The sequence below is a fragment of the Triturus cristatus genome, chromosome 10, assembly GCF_964204655.1.
Source record: "Triturus cristatus chromosome 10, aTriCri1.1, whole genome shotgun sequence".
NCBI classification, from domain to species: Eukaryota; Metazoa; Chordata; class Amphibia; order Caudata; family Salamandridae; genus Triturus; species Triturus cristatus.
The window spans coordinates 143,073,110-143,088,127 of record NC_140593.1 but is presented as its reverse complement, the minus strand read 5'-3'; the positions used below and the strand labels follow the sequence as shown (position 1 = coordinate 143,088,127).

General features: G+C 47.7%; 1 protein-coding gene across 2 annotated transcripts in view; it reads left to right on the top strand.

The window, feature by feature from the left end:
* CPNE4 (copine 4) overlaps positions 1 to 15,018 on the top strand; it is a 1,366,646-nt gene that overhangs the window by 1,192,633 nt on the left and 158,995 nt on the right. Inside the window, exon 12 of one of the 2 annotated variants that reach the window (XM_085630665.1) lies at positions 1,706 to 1,760. In XM_085630665.1, coding sequence (XP_085486791.1) covers positions 1,706 to 1,760 — 55 coding nt within the window. Of the gene's footprint in view, positions 1 to 1,705; positions 1,773 to 15,018 lie in introns of both variants that reach the window. The other variant, XM_085630664.1, reaches the window with a different exon arrangement.

Sequence of the window (15,018 nt, the reverse complement as noted above, 5' to 3'; positions counted from 1 at the left end):
TCAAAACTCCTTACCGCAAAGTTCAGGGGAGCTGGGGGTGAAGTCTTTGTGTCCCTGAGACTCCAGAGCAGGAGGCCAGCATACACAGTCCCTTGGAGATCTCCTTCAAGCAGGGGACACAACACACAGGAAAGTCCTTTTCCTTTCTTTGGTAGAAACAGCAACTGCAGGCCAACCCCACACAGCACACAGCAATGGGACAGTACTTCTCCTCAGTCTCTCTAGCTCTTCTCCTTGGCAAAGGGCCCTCTTTGAATTCCAGGGATGATCCAAAGTCTGGGCCCCTCTTTTTATACAGTCTCTCCTGGCCCTGACCTCTGAGCCCAGTCCAAACCAGTTTTGGGGGCACTTTGCAAGTGCACAACAACCTCCATTGTCAGTGTGAGCCCTGGCTCCAGACACACCACAGAGGGGCGGAGCCATCATTGTGGAGGGCAGGCACAGCCCTATTCAGGTGCAGGTGCTACTCCTCCCACCACTCCAAATGCAGATCAGGCCTATTCAGCCCAGCGCTGACTCATCCAGACTCTCTGGAGCCACTGCACATCCCCAACCCCTGTCACTCCAAAGCCAGAGATTCAATACACATCCTAGCAGAGGCACACTGGATGGCTAAGCAGGAAAATACCTACTTTCTAAAAGTGTTTTCTTCAAACACAGAATGTAAAAATCACCCTCACTAAAAGATGCCTTTTAAAATTCTGAGTTCAGGTATACTAAACTTTATTTTCCTATCTGGTTCCCAGGGGCATTTATGCTTATAAGATGTTATAAGCAAACTCCCCTTTCTATCCTATGGGAACAGATAGCCTTACAGTAGTGAAAAACGAAATTGACAGTATTTCAATTAACATACACTGCACCCTGCCCACAGGGGTACCTTGGGCCTACCTTAGGGGTGATTAACATGTAAGAAGAGGAAAGGTTAGGGCCAGGTCAACAAGGCAGTTAACAAACTGCGTACAGGCACTGCAGTTGCAAGCCTGAGGCATATTTTCAGGGCTACTCAAGTGGGTGGCACAAATAGTGCTGCAGGTCCACTAGTAGCATTTGATTTACAGGCCCTGGCACACTCAGTGAATTTTTTTAGGGGCTTATCAGTAAATCAAATATGTCAATCATGGATAACCAATCATAATAACAATTTACATAGGGAGCACTTGCACTTTAACACTGATCAGCAGTGGCAAAGTGCCCAAAACATCTAAGCCAGCAAAAACAAAATCCAGCACAGCATCAAAAATACAGGAGGTAGAGGCAAAACGTCAGGGGAAACCACACCAAGGATGCCAGGTCTAACACTGCTAAAGATAAACAAAGATAAGTGTCCTACTTCCAAGGCAGACACTCTTATTAGTGTCACAAATCTCAGAGCGTGTGACCAGAACAAGGAAAGAAGTTTTTTTCCCTTATGTTATGTCATTGTATGCCATGATGCCATGTCATGTTCTGTCGTGTTCTGCCATGTTGTGATATGACCTGAGACTCATCTCATGAATTAGGTCTTCTCAAGTCTTCCTGAGAACAGAGGGTCATCTTTAGCTCTGTAAAGTGTGTATGAACTGGAAGCTTAGTTTATTTATTACAGAAACATGAGCATGACTTACCATAATAATGCCTGAATCTTACCCCAAGTGATATTGCTTTGTTTACAACAAATTATTATGAAAATGTACATAATCTATATTTTTATGTTTGTTTGCAGTGATAAAATGTTCCCAGCATTTGGTTTCGGGGCCCGGATACCACCCGAATACAAAGTAGGTGCACAGGTGAATCATTTGTATTTATTTTGATTTTATATATCTAAATGCATTTGCTAAAAACTGAGATTTTTGTAGCTGATGCAAAATGTAGAAGACTGATGTTCATGCTCATGTAAAAGTCCATGGGCAGAGGAAAATGGCTTCCCTCAGCAAGAGGGGAGTAGGGCCTGGCCACAGACACTGCGTCCAACTGTTGAATGGGTGGTATATGATCAACAACCCCTGTTGTTCACTGAAAAATCAAGGTCAAAGTGAAAATATGGTTTCCTTTGGTTATAGCACCAGAACGTATATCTGACAAACCACGGAAAGCACTTTCAAACTTAACTTAAACTTTACTTAAAGTAAAGTTATGGTCACGAGTTAAAAGCGGCAAACACTGAAACTTGAAAGCTGTGTTTAACTCTGCAGTTCATGACTCACAAACTATAACTTATACACCGAACGCAATACTTATGGCCTCAGAAACATAAAACTAACATGAAAATACACATAAAAGCACATGTAGACGTAAAAACACAATGGGCCTCATTTATGAGAAGTGACGCATCGCTGCGTGAAAGCAGCGATGCGTCACTTCTCAATTCGCCCTCCTTGCGACATAATGGATACGTCATATTTACTGTATGACCCATCAGGTCGCAAGGAGTTACAGATACGTCAGTATTTCTGACGTATCTGTAGGCGCAAAAGTGACGCATTGCTGGAGTGTGTCACAATAGTGACGCAACTCCAGCAATGTGTCCTTTCACACGGGGCAAGCCCCATGTGAAAGGGCCTGCATCAGTCTTACGCCTGCTGTGAGGCAGGCGTAAGATATTGACGCATTTGCACCCTAGAAGCGGCGCAGTGAAATCTCATAGATTTCACTGCGTCACTTCTATGAGGCTTACTTACGTGGGAACGCCCACCCTGCATACATTATACCTGACGCAGGTATAATGTTGCACAGGGGTTTACAAAGTGACGCATCTGCTCAGATGCGTCACTTTGTGAATAGGGCGCAACAGGAGGGATGTTTTACACTGCTGGTGCGTCACAAAAAGTGATGCACCGGTGGTGCAAAAGTGACGCAAGGGCTCATAAATCAGCCCCAATAGATATTCACACACACACAGATTCAAAACAAAGGAAAGCATGTCAACCACTGATGACATTATTATCTGTCTTCTGTAATTCGCTTCAGTGTTCTTGAAGTTATTAATGAGGTGATTAGCTGTGTGGCAAATCATTCATTTACTAGATTGGGGGATTAGTTTGATTTATTTCCATAATGGAATAATGAATCCATGAATAGGCTCGTGAGAAAGCTAAAAATCAATTTCCTGAAAAAAGCATGAACCCTCTCCGATGCAACAGGCACCGATATTTGCTCAAAGTAATGAGTTCATATGTGGAACTTGATGTGAGTGAGGCGTGACATATGGGGTGTGTAATAGTGAGTGACAGTCATGGGAGAGATGAAGGGGAGGGGTAAACAGTCAATTTATTTATGATATATCTCAATCCTGAGGCGAACCTGATAGTCCATGTGGACAGTTCACAAAGGAAGCAAATGGAACTGATGCAGGATGCCAACTCATGTCAAACCTTTAAGAACTTCCTCATCCACAACCAAGTGTCAGAGCTTCCCTCTCGTGTAAACTGCACTTTGGACTCCTTCATGAATGATTGCCACATTGTCAGAGGCAAAGCATCCACAGATCTCTGTGTTAGATTGCACATTGAAATGTCCGATGCAATGTATCTGCAGAGGTCCCTTATCTTGGGGCTTATGTGGCATGCCTAAAACATGCCATGGCAGCAAAATACTCGAATCCTTCACCAACCCTAAGGCTTGTAACAACGAGGCAAACCCCTCACAAGCACTCTGTGACAAAATAGCTATGCATTTCTCACAGAAAATTGATCTGATCTATGATAAAATCACCTTGGCTGGGAACCATCAACATGATTCTACACTCTGCGACCCTCACGCCATATCTAAGGTACAGACCCTAGAAAACTTCCCTCCTCTTGCCGTGAAAGACGTAGAATCACTACTGAAAACAATTAAATCAGGTTTCCCTCTAGATGTTATTCCAGCTAAGACCACCGCATTGCTCTCCAAACAGCTATCCCCCTCCATCTACGCCATTCTTAATCTCTCGATGAGAGCGGGCCATCTTCCCATCTAATGGAAGGCGGCGCAAATTTTCCCCATCTGGAAAGAACAACAAGGCCCCAGTGGAGAATCTATCCAACTATTGCCCAATTTATCTGTTACCTCTCCTGAGCAAGATACTGGAAAAACAGGTTAATAAGCATCTGTCTGACCATATCGAAGCTACAGCCTGCCTAGATCCATCTCAGTCAGGATTTAGGCCCAGGCACAGCACAGAGTCAGCTTTGATTGCCGTGACCGACAATATCAGGCCGTCCATGGACTACGGACACGCAGTACTACTGGTGCTGCTTGATTGGTCAGCTGCCTTCGACACGGTCTCTCAACAGATACTGCTCAGGAGACTCAGAGAATCTGGAATTCAATGGCTAGCCTACCAATGGATGTCGAATTTTCTCTCTCACTGAACTCAGATGATCAACTTAGGGCCCTTTCGCTCCAAGACCATGGGACTGTCTAAGGGAGCACCCCAGGGCTCATCTCTCAGCCCCACTTTGTTCAGCATTTATTTTGCTCCCTTGATGGGGTTACTTCGGAATTGGGGTTTCACACCAATCTCGTATGCTGATGACACCCAGCTACTACTCACCTTTGACAAACATAATCCCAACGCTCAGTCCACCTTCAAGAAAGGTATGATGGCTATTGCTAGCTGGATGAGAAAGAACTTCCTCCAGCTCAATGCGGGGAAAACCGAGATCATGCTGTTTGGAGATGCCCCTTTGCTGTGGTCCCCGAGTTGGTGGCCTGAGGAGCTAGGTGCCATCCCTGCTCCCAAGACTGTGGTCAAAAACCTTGGCATACGCCTAGATCAGAAACTGACGATAAAGGAGCACGGTGCAACCACTGCAGGCTCCTGCTTTCATGTGCTAAGCCTTCTACAGAGGGTATTTCCCTTCCTTCCTCTGACCACGCAGAGAGCCCTCATCCAGGCATTGGTGTTGAGCCGCCTGGACTACTGCAACACCTTCCTGATCTCAGCTAATGAGTCATCGATAAGCAGACTAGAAGTAGGCCAAAACACCGCGGCTCGCCTGGTCTCGAAAGCCTCCCAGAACAGCTTCCCTCCCGCTGCTACAACAACTTCATTGGCTGCCGGTGCATAACCGGATAACATTTGAAATTTGCTGCATAGTGCAGAGAGCCCTGAACAGCTGGGGTCCCAGCTACCTTGTAGAAATATTTACCCAATATCTGCCTTCCAGGTCCCTATGCTCAGGTACTAAATCCCTTCTCATTGTACCATAGTGCAAAAAGGCGCGCCTAGGGGGCAAAGCGTTCTCTCACCTAGCCCCCCTTTACTGGAACCAACTCCCTATCAACCTGCGGCAATGCCCTGATCACCTTCAGTTTAGAAGGATTCTTAAAACTGTACTGTTTTAATATGATGTATCAGTTCGACCCGCTACATCTCATCCTCAGCGCGGAGGTACCCCTTTGGGAGTGATTCGGGTGCTTTATAAATTAATCAATATCCAATATTCATTGTATAAGCTGTTCCCACAACTCAAGCTAGCCAGGCTCATATACACCAGTGGCAGCTGGTCACCTTTAAATGAAGTGTGGCGTAATCCTTGGCTCGTGAGTGAGTGAGCGTACCTGACTGCTACTTGGCAGGTTTGAGGGGTTGACTGACAGATGCTTGCACTCAGTCCTAGTCTCTCTCTCTCTCATTCTCCCTCAGTTGTATTCTCTTACTCTCATTCACACTTGCACTCACTTTAACTTACTCTGACTCAGTCAGTCTCACTGACTCACACAGTCTCACTCATTCTCAATTTGACTCACTGAGTCTCACTCATTCTCACTTGCTCTCATACAGCTCCATTCATTCTTATTCCTTCAACCTCACTCTGACTCACTCAGTCTCACTTATTCTGACTCACTCAGTCTCACTGTGGCTCACTTTGACTCACTGCCCTGGCCGCTGCAACACACCTCTTCCCTTCATACTCACTCAGTCTCACTCATTTGCACTCATTATGACTCAATATCACTCTGACTCACTCAGGCTTACTCAGTCTCAATTATTCTCACTCTCACTCATTGAATCTCACTCACTCAATAACACTTTGACTCATCTAGTCTGATTCAGTCTTAATCAGTCACACTCATTCTCACTCTCTGACTCATTAAGACTCATTCAAACTGTAACCTACTCAGTCTCACACAAAGTAATACTCAGTTACACACTGTCATTCTCCCTTCACTACCATTCATTTTTACTCATACTCACTGTACCTGTCACTCATCATCACTCCTTCCTTGGCAGTCTCTCACTTTCACTCACTCACACACTCATACACCTACACACACACCCACACATGCATAGACACACAGAAATGCTCACACATACACACAATCTCTCACAGACTCATAATCTAACTTATACACAGACAGCAATTAAACATTTTTTACTTATCTTGCTGCTTGCACAGGTTCCATTTGGACTCCTGCTCCTCTCTGCTTCTGGAGCATGATGAAACTAAAACCTCAAACAGTCACAGATTTGATGTTTCAGCCTCTGCTGTCTGCTCTTTCTCCCTGCCCTTCCCCCATTCTGTGATGAGTTAGGAAAGGGTGTGGTGCCTGACTGATTGGCATGTAGCCCATGGCTACCATTATATGTGATGCTTTAGACGTCACACATGAGGGAGGCATTGGGGCGTCCCGGAGCCCCAAGGCACAGTTTGCGACAAGACATAGTGTAGTGGAATCCAACATTTATTTATTAGAACATTGTTAATGCCAGATGTCAAACTTCTAGGCACAGCATATGTTCTAGTTGGAAAATAAACATTTTAGGAAAGCAATACAACTGAAAGGGAGACTAAGTGGAGGGGAGAGGAGTGATAGGAAAAGTGTACCTGTAGAATTTGAATTTGAATTTATAAAGAGCATAAAACCAATTGGCATCAATGTGCTGTCAATGAATGAGGCACCAGAAGAAAAGAGATCAGCCCTAGCAGTATAACTGCAGAAATAGCCAGGAAATCACCCAGGGTAATGCAATTATGAAAATAACCGGGTTTTCACCTGCCTGCAAAATATCAAATAGGAGTTCAAGATCCTAATATATTCCAGGAGAGTATTCCACAATCTGGCCGCTGCCACAGAGAAAGCTTGTTCCCCCCATCTAGCTCTCCAGAACCTGGGAACTATCACCTTTCTCTGATCTGCCCATCTCAAAAATCTGCTAAGAACATACCAGTTGAAGGCAGCCCTAAGATCGCAAGAGCTCCGCAGATGGAGAGCCTTAAGTACCAGGCACAGGGCTTTAAAGATCACCCGCTTCCTCACTGGCAGCCAATGGAGAGTTCTCAAGCCCTCCCTTACAGAGATGTGTGTAGACAGATCCGGGACCCACCAAGCAGCCACATTTTGGATGACCTGAAGCTTATTTAACAAATACTGGTTGGCATTTAAATACAGGATATTACAGCAGTCAAGGCGAGATATGATAAGCGCAATGACCACTGACACCTTTAACGCCCCAGGTAGAAGGGGAAGAATTTTCTTTAAGATCTTAATGATCCAAGGGCAATAACTCAACATTCTATAGACCTGGGTGTCAAATGTAAATGTGTTGTCAAAGAACACCCCCAGATTTTTTGCTGCGCCCACCAGAACGCATAGCGGACTGCAGGTTTACGGCCTCCAACAGTCAGTCCAGATTGAATTCTTTGCCCCAAAGACCACAGTCTCTGTTTTCTCCCACTCATTTTAAGTCAGTTCTGCCTCATCCAAATACTGACTTCGGCCATTCAGGACCTCAACTTGTTGGAGAATATGAGGGGGAGATGTTGGAAACAGTGGGAGAGAAGGGAGACAAAGGAAAGCTGCAAAGATTGCACTTGTTTCATTTGCTAGAGAAGTAATGAGGAGGTGATCAAAACCTTCAAGGTGACGAGAATCCAATATCTTGTCCTTAGGTGGGAGAGGCATTGAGAATGCATTCAGATTTGGAGGATTATCTTTGTTGGCAAGGCTTACGTATATTGCTATGCAGTATTACAGTCTATATCGAATAACTGCACGGGGCAGATGTATTTAGAGGGTGTATTATTGATAGACAGCTGTTTTATGATGACTTAGATTTGATCCTTGAAAAATAATTGAGAGTCAAGCAGGGGTCTCAACCTACCTACACTTTGTGGTCGTTCCAGCGGTGGGGACCAGCAGATTATTGGAGGTGGAATTTTGGCACTGTTTAATATCATGATCTCTGTCATGTCACGTTTAGACAGAGGCCACTTACGTTAATCTAATGTTTCACTAATAGTTGTCAATCAGATACTGCTTTCATGCTGCTGTTCTTACTCAGGAAGGCTAGGAGGTGGTTGCATCTGTATTCAACTGACCATCTGGATCTTTCTCACTGATCAAGCAGGCGCATGTATGAGTAGAATTTGAAGGGGAAAGTGTTGAACCTTGGGCGATGACACATACTAAGTTATTGGAGTGTGAGACATATTGTTCCAGCGTTATTCACTGTTGTCAAGCTTCAAGTGAGAATCTGATCCAGTTCAGTGCTTTTCCAATGATGTTAAACCAATGTTTCAGGCGGATTAGGATTTTAGGAAATTTGTGGTCTACATTGGTAAATGTCACCAAGAGGTCTAAGAGGATTAGCGCCATAGGATGATTTTGGTCTCTTAAACTTAGAGCATTTTCTATGAAGTCCATCACAGGTGTTTCAATTCTTCATAGAGGTGGAATATAGGTTAATTGTCAGTGAGCAAAATGATTGATTCTATGTAGAATTTCAGTTAGTTTGCTACCTCTGCTTGACAGGAATGGATGAGTTGAGATGGGATGACAGGTGCCTGGCATGGAGGTTTTAAGATTTGTGCTTTTTGATCTGAGGAAGGACCGTGGCGGGTTTTAAAGAATTATAGAGATTTCTTCTTGACAAGGAAGTGTTAGCAGTGCATGTGATGCCGTGAACAAAGCTTTAGGGGCATATTCTCAAGAACGTGTGTTAACCATCGCACAAGTTACTTAACGCAACCTACAACATCGCAGTCCATCGCGGGAATTTGATGCCGTGTTAACCAGGTATTCACAACACGGCGGTACCTTACGATAGTCACCAGATAACACGTCAACTGACCGTGTTAAAATCAACACCACGCCGCAAAAATGCGAAACGCGAACGCAATAAATTCTGTGATGAGGCTAATCTCGGTACAAAAAGCACCGAAAACCAGCGACAGGCCTGCAAATCCCATGCGTCTGGCGGGAGAATGCAACATAAAAGCGGAGTAAACAAACCGTGAGATGACAACCTGCGAGCACAACCCCACAGCTGTGATGCAGAACAAATGACCATTGTCCAAATCAGATAGGAATTTCCCCACAAACAGTCACAATGCACATAGACATGCATTCAGTATGTAACCTGTGCCAATCCGGAAACAAACATGGTACACACTGTGAAACCGCATCCCCCCCTCACATTGTGGAGGGACAAATAACATCCCCTGCACACCGACGTGCCATGTACATCACCAGATGAAAGCACGGACCAATGCAGGGGCCGTGACTCCCCCTTACGCACATGTTGCCCATGTCGTGGACCTTGAGTCACAGGGTGCATCCCTGCATCATGGCGGCACATATCAGAGCACAAATGAATCCCTGTTGTCACCTGTAGGCCACAAATGACAGCCAAAATGGAATGATATGGGACACATGTGAAACTCCGAAGAGTGGGATACCCTATCAACTGTGACACACAGAACTGGCGGTTAGAATACGTGACACCATAAACAGCCCCACTGCACAGAGGTGACACACCCACCATCCGTCAAAAAATCCCTCAATTGACAGCACAACATGTCGCACCCACACTTGTCTAAGTGAAGTGCCTGTACTGATGAGTGACATGCACGCAGGGAATGTGTATCGGAATGCTTTTATTAGCACATGCAGTGTCTGTGGCAGTCAACGTACTGTGCCATTACTGCGAAGGACCCATACAATGTGACGTCAACCAGAGAAGAAACTGTCAATGATGTAGTCCCTACATGCTATTCCTGCTTCGGCTGCAGTGGGGTGTGGTCCCCCTGCCTCATCTTTATCATCATGGTCCGGTGCATCTGGCACTCGTATCCATGGGGCTTTGCTGCGTACACAACGATCATCTTGCACACGAGGTCTGGGCTGTACAGGAGCTTACCACCTGTGATGTCCAGGCACCTAAATCGTGACTTCAAAATGCTAAATGTGCATTCCACGATGCCCCTGGTGCGTTTGTGAGCCAAATTGTACTGCCTCTGGGCCCGTGTGTTCGGGGCTCGGAGGGGTGTCATCATCCAAGCGCAGAGTGCATATCCTTGGTCACCTGTGACAGTGCAGAGAGACATGAGTCACGACTACATACTGCATGATGTGTTGGCAGGCTCACTGGTTCATTGGTGTGTGATATGTGTCACTTAGTGATTCCTGTATGAATATGTACTGCGTGTTGCAAATGAGCTGCATCACTGTGTACTACGTGGCCTCACTGCTGCACCTCCCCCATGCACATACACTAGTGTGTGCAGCGCGATTACATCACATGCACCTCTACGGCACACCATTGACATGCCTGTCTGCGCATGTCTACAGGCCAGAGTACGACACAGTCATGATGCTGCGCAGAATGTGGCCGGCCATGTGTGTGTCGGCCCATTGCAAGGACAGTGCTGACACAGATGTAGAGCACCTGCCTGGCTCAACTTGACATGCCGTTGAGGGTACATCTCTGGCTCACAACAGTTGGCATGTGTGATCCCTGACCAAGAGTGGGCATGCCCTCCCCATGTACCCCTTCGGCCAACCACACACACGGGGACTTGCCACATAGCAACATTGTCGATTGCATGACAGGTGACGCAGACACTACAACAGAGACACACCCAGATCCACATGTGTAGGAGCCACACCCCTATGCAGTTCTGTTATACGCCGGGCCAGCTCACTCCGCTCACATTTACAGGGGGGACGTAACAAGCTACATTTCCGGGATCTTCTCCACTGGCTGGGGTGACATGGTTGCGTCCACTGTCCGCTACACTCCATACACCAGCGGTTTGTGTCGACATGTATATGTGTGTGGTCTGCATACTGAAGTCAGGCCAGCACATCCACGCCACACATTTGGCATTGTTTACATGCTCATTAATGGGTCACTTGCCTCCTTCGCACATGCCTTGTTCCCATGTCTCCCCACAATCTGCTATTGTGTGGCTGAGGTGCCATGTCGTTGATGGCTCATGTATATGGCTAGCCCAGGTTACCACAGTAAGTTGTACTGTCGTGTCTGGTAGATGGGCATGTTGTTTGGCATGTTGCATGTGAGTTTGCAACGTGTGCATTCCCAGAGTTGTGAGTTGCACGATTGTGGAGTTGAGGTGTGTGGTGTGTTCATTTGGTACTTACCAACGAGCAGGGCATTTCCGTAGGTGCCATCCTGGAAGCGCAGGTTGATGATGGACTGTCGGAAGATGTAGGAATCATGCACACTGCCTGGGTAGTTGGCGACGACATTGGTGAAGAGTCCCCGGTGGTCCACTATTGCCTGCACATTGATGGAATGCATGTGCTTTCTGTTGCGGTAGTTGTGTGCAGTGTCGGCAGGGGGCACAAGTAGGACATGTGTGCAGTCAATTGCCCCCAACATGTGCGGGAATGCAGCTATTTTATTTATTTATTTATTTCGTGATGAACAGTAGCGCAGGCATACATCGTTGCTCGCCTACAACCCGGAGGCCGGCTGTTTCAATTCTTATAAGCATTACACATTACAGCTTATCCTACATCCCGGGGGCCGGGCATCGCTGTCTTCCTAAGCAGTAAATTGGCAACTCTATTAAGATGTGTAGCCCATCTCGTCGTTCCTATATAGCCTGATCCCATTTAGGGACAGCAAAGTTTTTTTGTTTTTTGTTTTTTTACTTAAATCACCACAAAAAACTAAACCGCAAACCCCCCCCCCCCCAAACCAGTCCTGTCGAAAAGTCCCATCAGTCGCTCCCAGGGCCTCCCCTACTTGAACAATGCCTGTACATGTCGCGCTCCCTAACAAGCCCCCTGTGCCTAACCTGTATGCTCATAGTGGATGTGCCAGACGGCCTACGTGTCTACTAGTTCTCGGAGTGCAGCTCGGAACGCGCGCCCCCCCGTCCGCAACAATGGTCAGAGACCCGCCAGCCACAGTAGGTCTTGACTGAGTTCGCCCCGGTACCCACCGCGCCCAGGGACGACGCTTCCTCATCCCCAGCCCCGACTTCACCCCCGCCCCACCCTTCTTGAGGTATTAAGCATACAGTCCCCAAAAGTTCTTTGGCCTGCTTCTTGGGGGAAGCAGTTCGCTATACGTCTCCGACTGCGTACAGCAGTAGAGCACGTCTCGTTTCCACTGCGCCAGCGTGGGCAAAGGGCCCCGCATCCAACATATGGCTACCCTGCGCTTGGTAATCAGCATGCCCATGTCTACCAGTCACCGAGCCGCCTTTGGGAGCCCCCGCGAGTGCCCCAGCAGTGCCACCGCAGGGTCCAGAATCAATTCCAAATCAGCTATCTCTCCTATCTGCCGAAATATTGCTTCCCAGAATTTGCCCACGCTGGGACAGTGCCACGCCAGGTGCATAAAGTCTGCCACTGGGTGCGCACACCGCTCACATGTTGACCCCTCGCGCAAGCCATATCTATGCAGCCTTTCTGGCGTATAATATACCCTATTAATGAATTTGAAATGTATAAGTCTGTGCTTGCCATGCAGTGATATCCGTCGTATACCAGCACAGCAATAAGTCCACATGGCATCGTCTATCGCTGTGTCCAGGTCTCTTTGCCAGGCCAAACGAGCTTTAGTGTAGTTTTGGGATCTCTGCGACACAGCTATACAGTATAGGTTGGACATCATCCTGTAAGTGCTTTTATGCGTAGGTAAATACGATAATTCCCGAACCTCAGGGGTTTCGGCCATATCCTCGCCTAAGTGTTGTCGCCACGCGCCTCTGACCCTATGGAATTGAAATCTCTGTAGCGGAGTGTAATTCTCTGATATTACCGCCACGTCGTCCCACGTTTTGGCGACACCATCCTTAAATAAATCACCCATCAAGTGTATGCCCAATCCCCGCAGGGACTGCACACCGCTTCCGTCCCCGCAAGGGGGCAGCCAAACCGCCCACTCAAGGGGCATGGCCAGAGAATATAACAACGCTCCCGCGGTCTGCCCAAGTAGCCAGTTCCAAGCATGCCGAGTGGCATTTAACGAATCTAGGAAGCCAGTCCTGCGATTGGCCGGCTCAAACAGAACCACGGGCAACGGGAGTGGTGCTGCAAACAACCTTTTGAGTTTTAGGTATGGAATCGTATCTTCACCGTGTACCCAGGCGTGCGCCTGTGCCCCCTGTGCGATCCTGTTATATAGCTCCATATCAGGCGCCCCAAGGCCCCCCATGTGGTATGGCAACGTCAGGACGCTCCAGCGCACTCGGGCTTGCTTCCCCGCCCAAGCCAACCGTAACAGAGACCTATTCAACCTGGCAAAGAAGGTACGTGGCAGAACTATTGGGATATTGGAGAACAAAAATAAAAATCGAGGCAACACTACCATTTTAGCGATGGATATCCGACCCATAAGTGACAGGGGCAGGCCGATCCATGTCTCCACGTCTTCCTCCAATTTGTTAATGGCCCTCCCATAGTTCTCAGTAAAAACTACATCAGAATCACGGTGCAGCTGTATCCCAAGGTATCTGACCGAATCGTCCGACCACTGCAGTGGATACTCCATTTCAAAAGGGGTAGTGGACGACGTCAACGGAAATGCAATGGATTTGTTCCAGTTGACCTTCAACCCGGACAGCGCCCCGAACTGCACAACCTCTCGCAGCACTGGCGCTAAGTTACTCTCCGGCTCCCTAACATAGAGCAAAGTGTCGTCTGCATACGTGGAAACAACTATACGGTACGACGGAAAGCTAACGCCTCTCAGGCTGTGGTACTCGCGCAGGGCCCGCGCCAGTGGCTCCGCCACCAACGCGTATAGTATGGGGGAGAGGGGGCAGCCCTGACGCGTCCCCCTGGAAATCGGTATAGCGTCCGCAATCAGATCACCCAGTTTAATCCTTGCAGTAGGGCCCGTGTAAAGCACCCCAATCATTTGAAGAAAGACCGGGCCCAATCCCATCTTGGTCAGGACTTGTCGCATAAAGGGCCATTCAACCGAATCGAAGGCTTTCTCCATGTCGAGGAAAACTGCAAGGGCCCTCGAGTCTTGTCTAACGTGCTGCAGCACGCCAAACACCGTCCTCAGATTATACGTGAGGTTTCTGCCCGGCACAAACCCCGCTTGTTCCGGTGCAACCAACTCCGAAGTGAGTAGCGCAAGTCGCGTGGCCAACACCTTCGCAAATAGCTTAGTGTCTACGTTCAGCAAAGATAGCGGTCGATGCGAGCTGCACTCCTCCAAGTCCTTGCCAGGTTTGGGGATAGCCACCAGTATCACCTCCCTCATGGAGGGGGGCATGTGGCCAGTGACGCATAGGTCGTCAAACAGCGTGGAAAGATGCGGGAGCAATAAATCAATAAAGGAGCGGTAAAAGGCCACCGTGAGACCGTCCGCACCAGGGGCACTGTTTGCCTTCATTCCGGCCAGCGCCTCAAGGATTTAATCCCGTTCAATAGGCAGGGCCAGAAATTCCCTGTGCTCATTTGGGAGGAAGGACATCTGGATATGATCCAAATAGTCCTGTATATTATCGTCCATATTAGCCTGTTTGGATGCATACAGGTCAGCGTAGTATGACTGAAAGCGTGCGGCGATGTCTGCTTCCTCAGTCAACAACACCCCATCATCCGATCAGACTTTAGTAACCGTCGCCTTGCATCTGCGTGCTCTTAATATATTAGCAAGCACTGAGCTAGGCCTCTCCCCTTCCCTGTACACTCTGGCCGTGGCATACTTCCCCAAATGCAGCAATTCCGAGTCGGCCGCTTCATGGTATCCTGCAAGCAGCACCTTCAGCTGTTCTGCAATATCATCTGATGCATCCGACTGCTGTGCAGTCTCCGCTTCCCGCAACCTGCCTT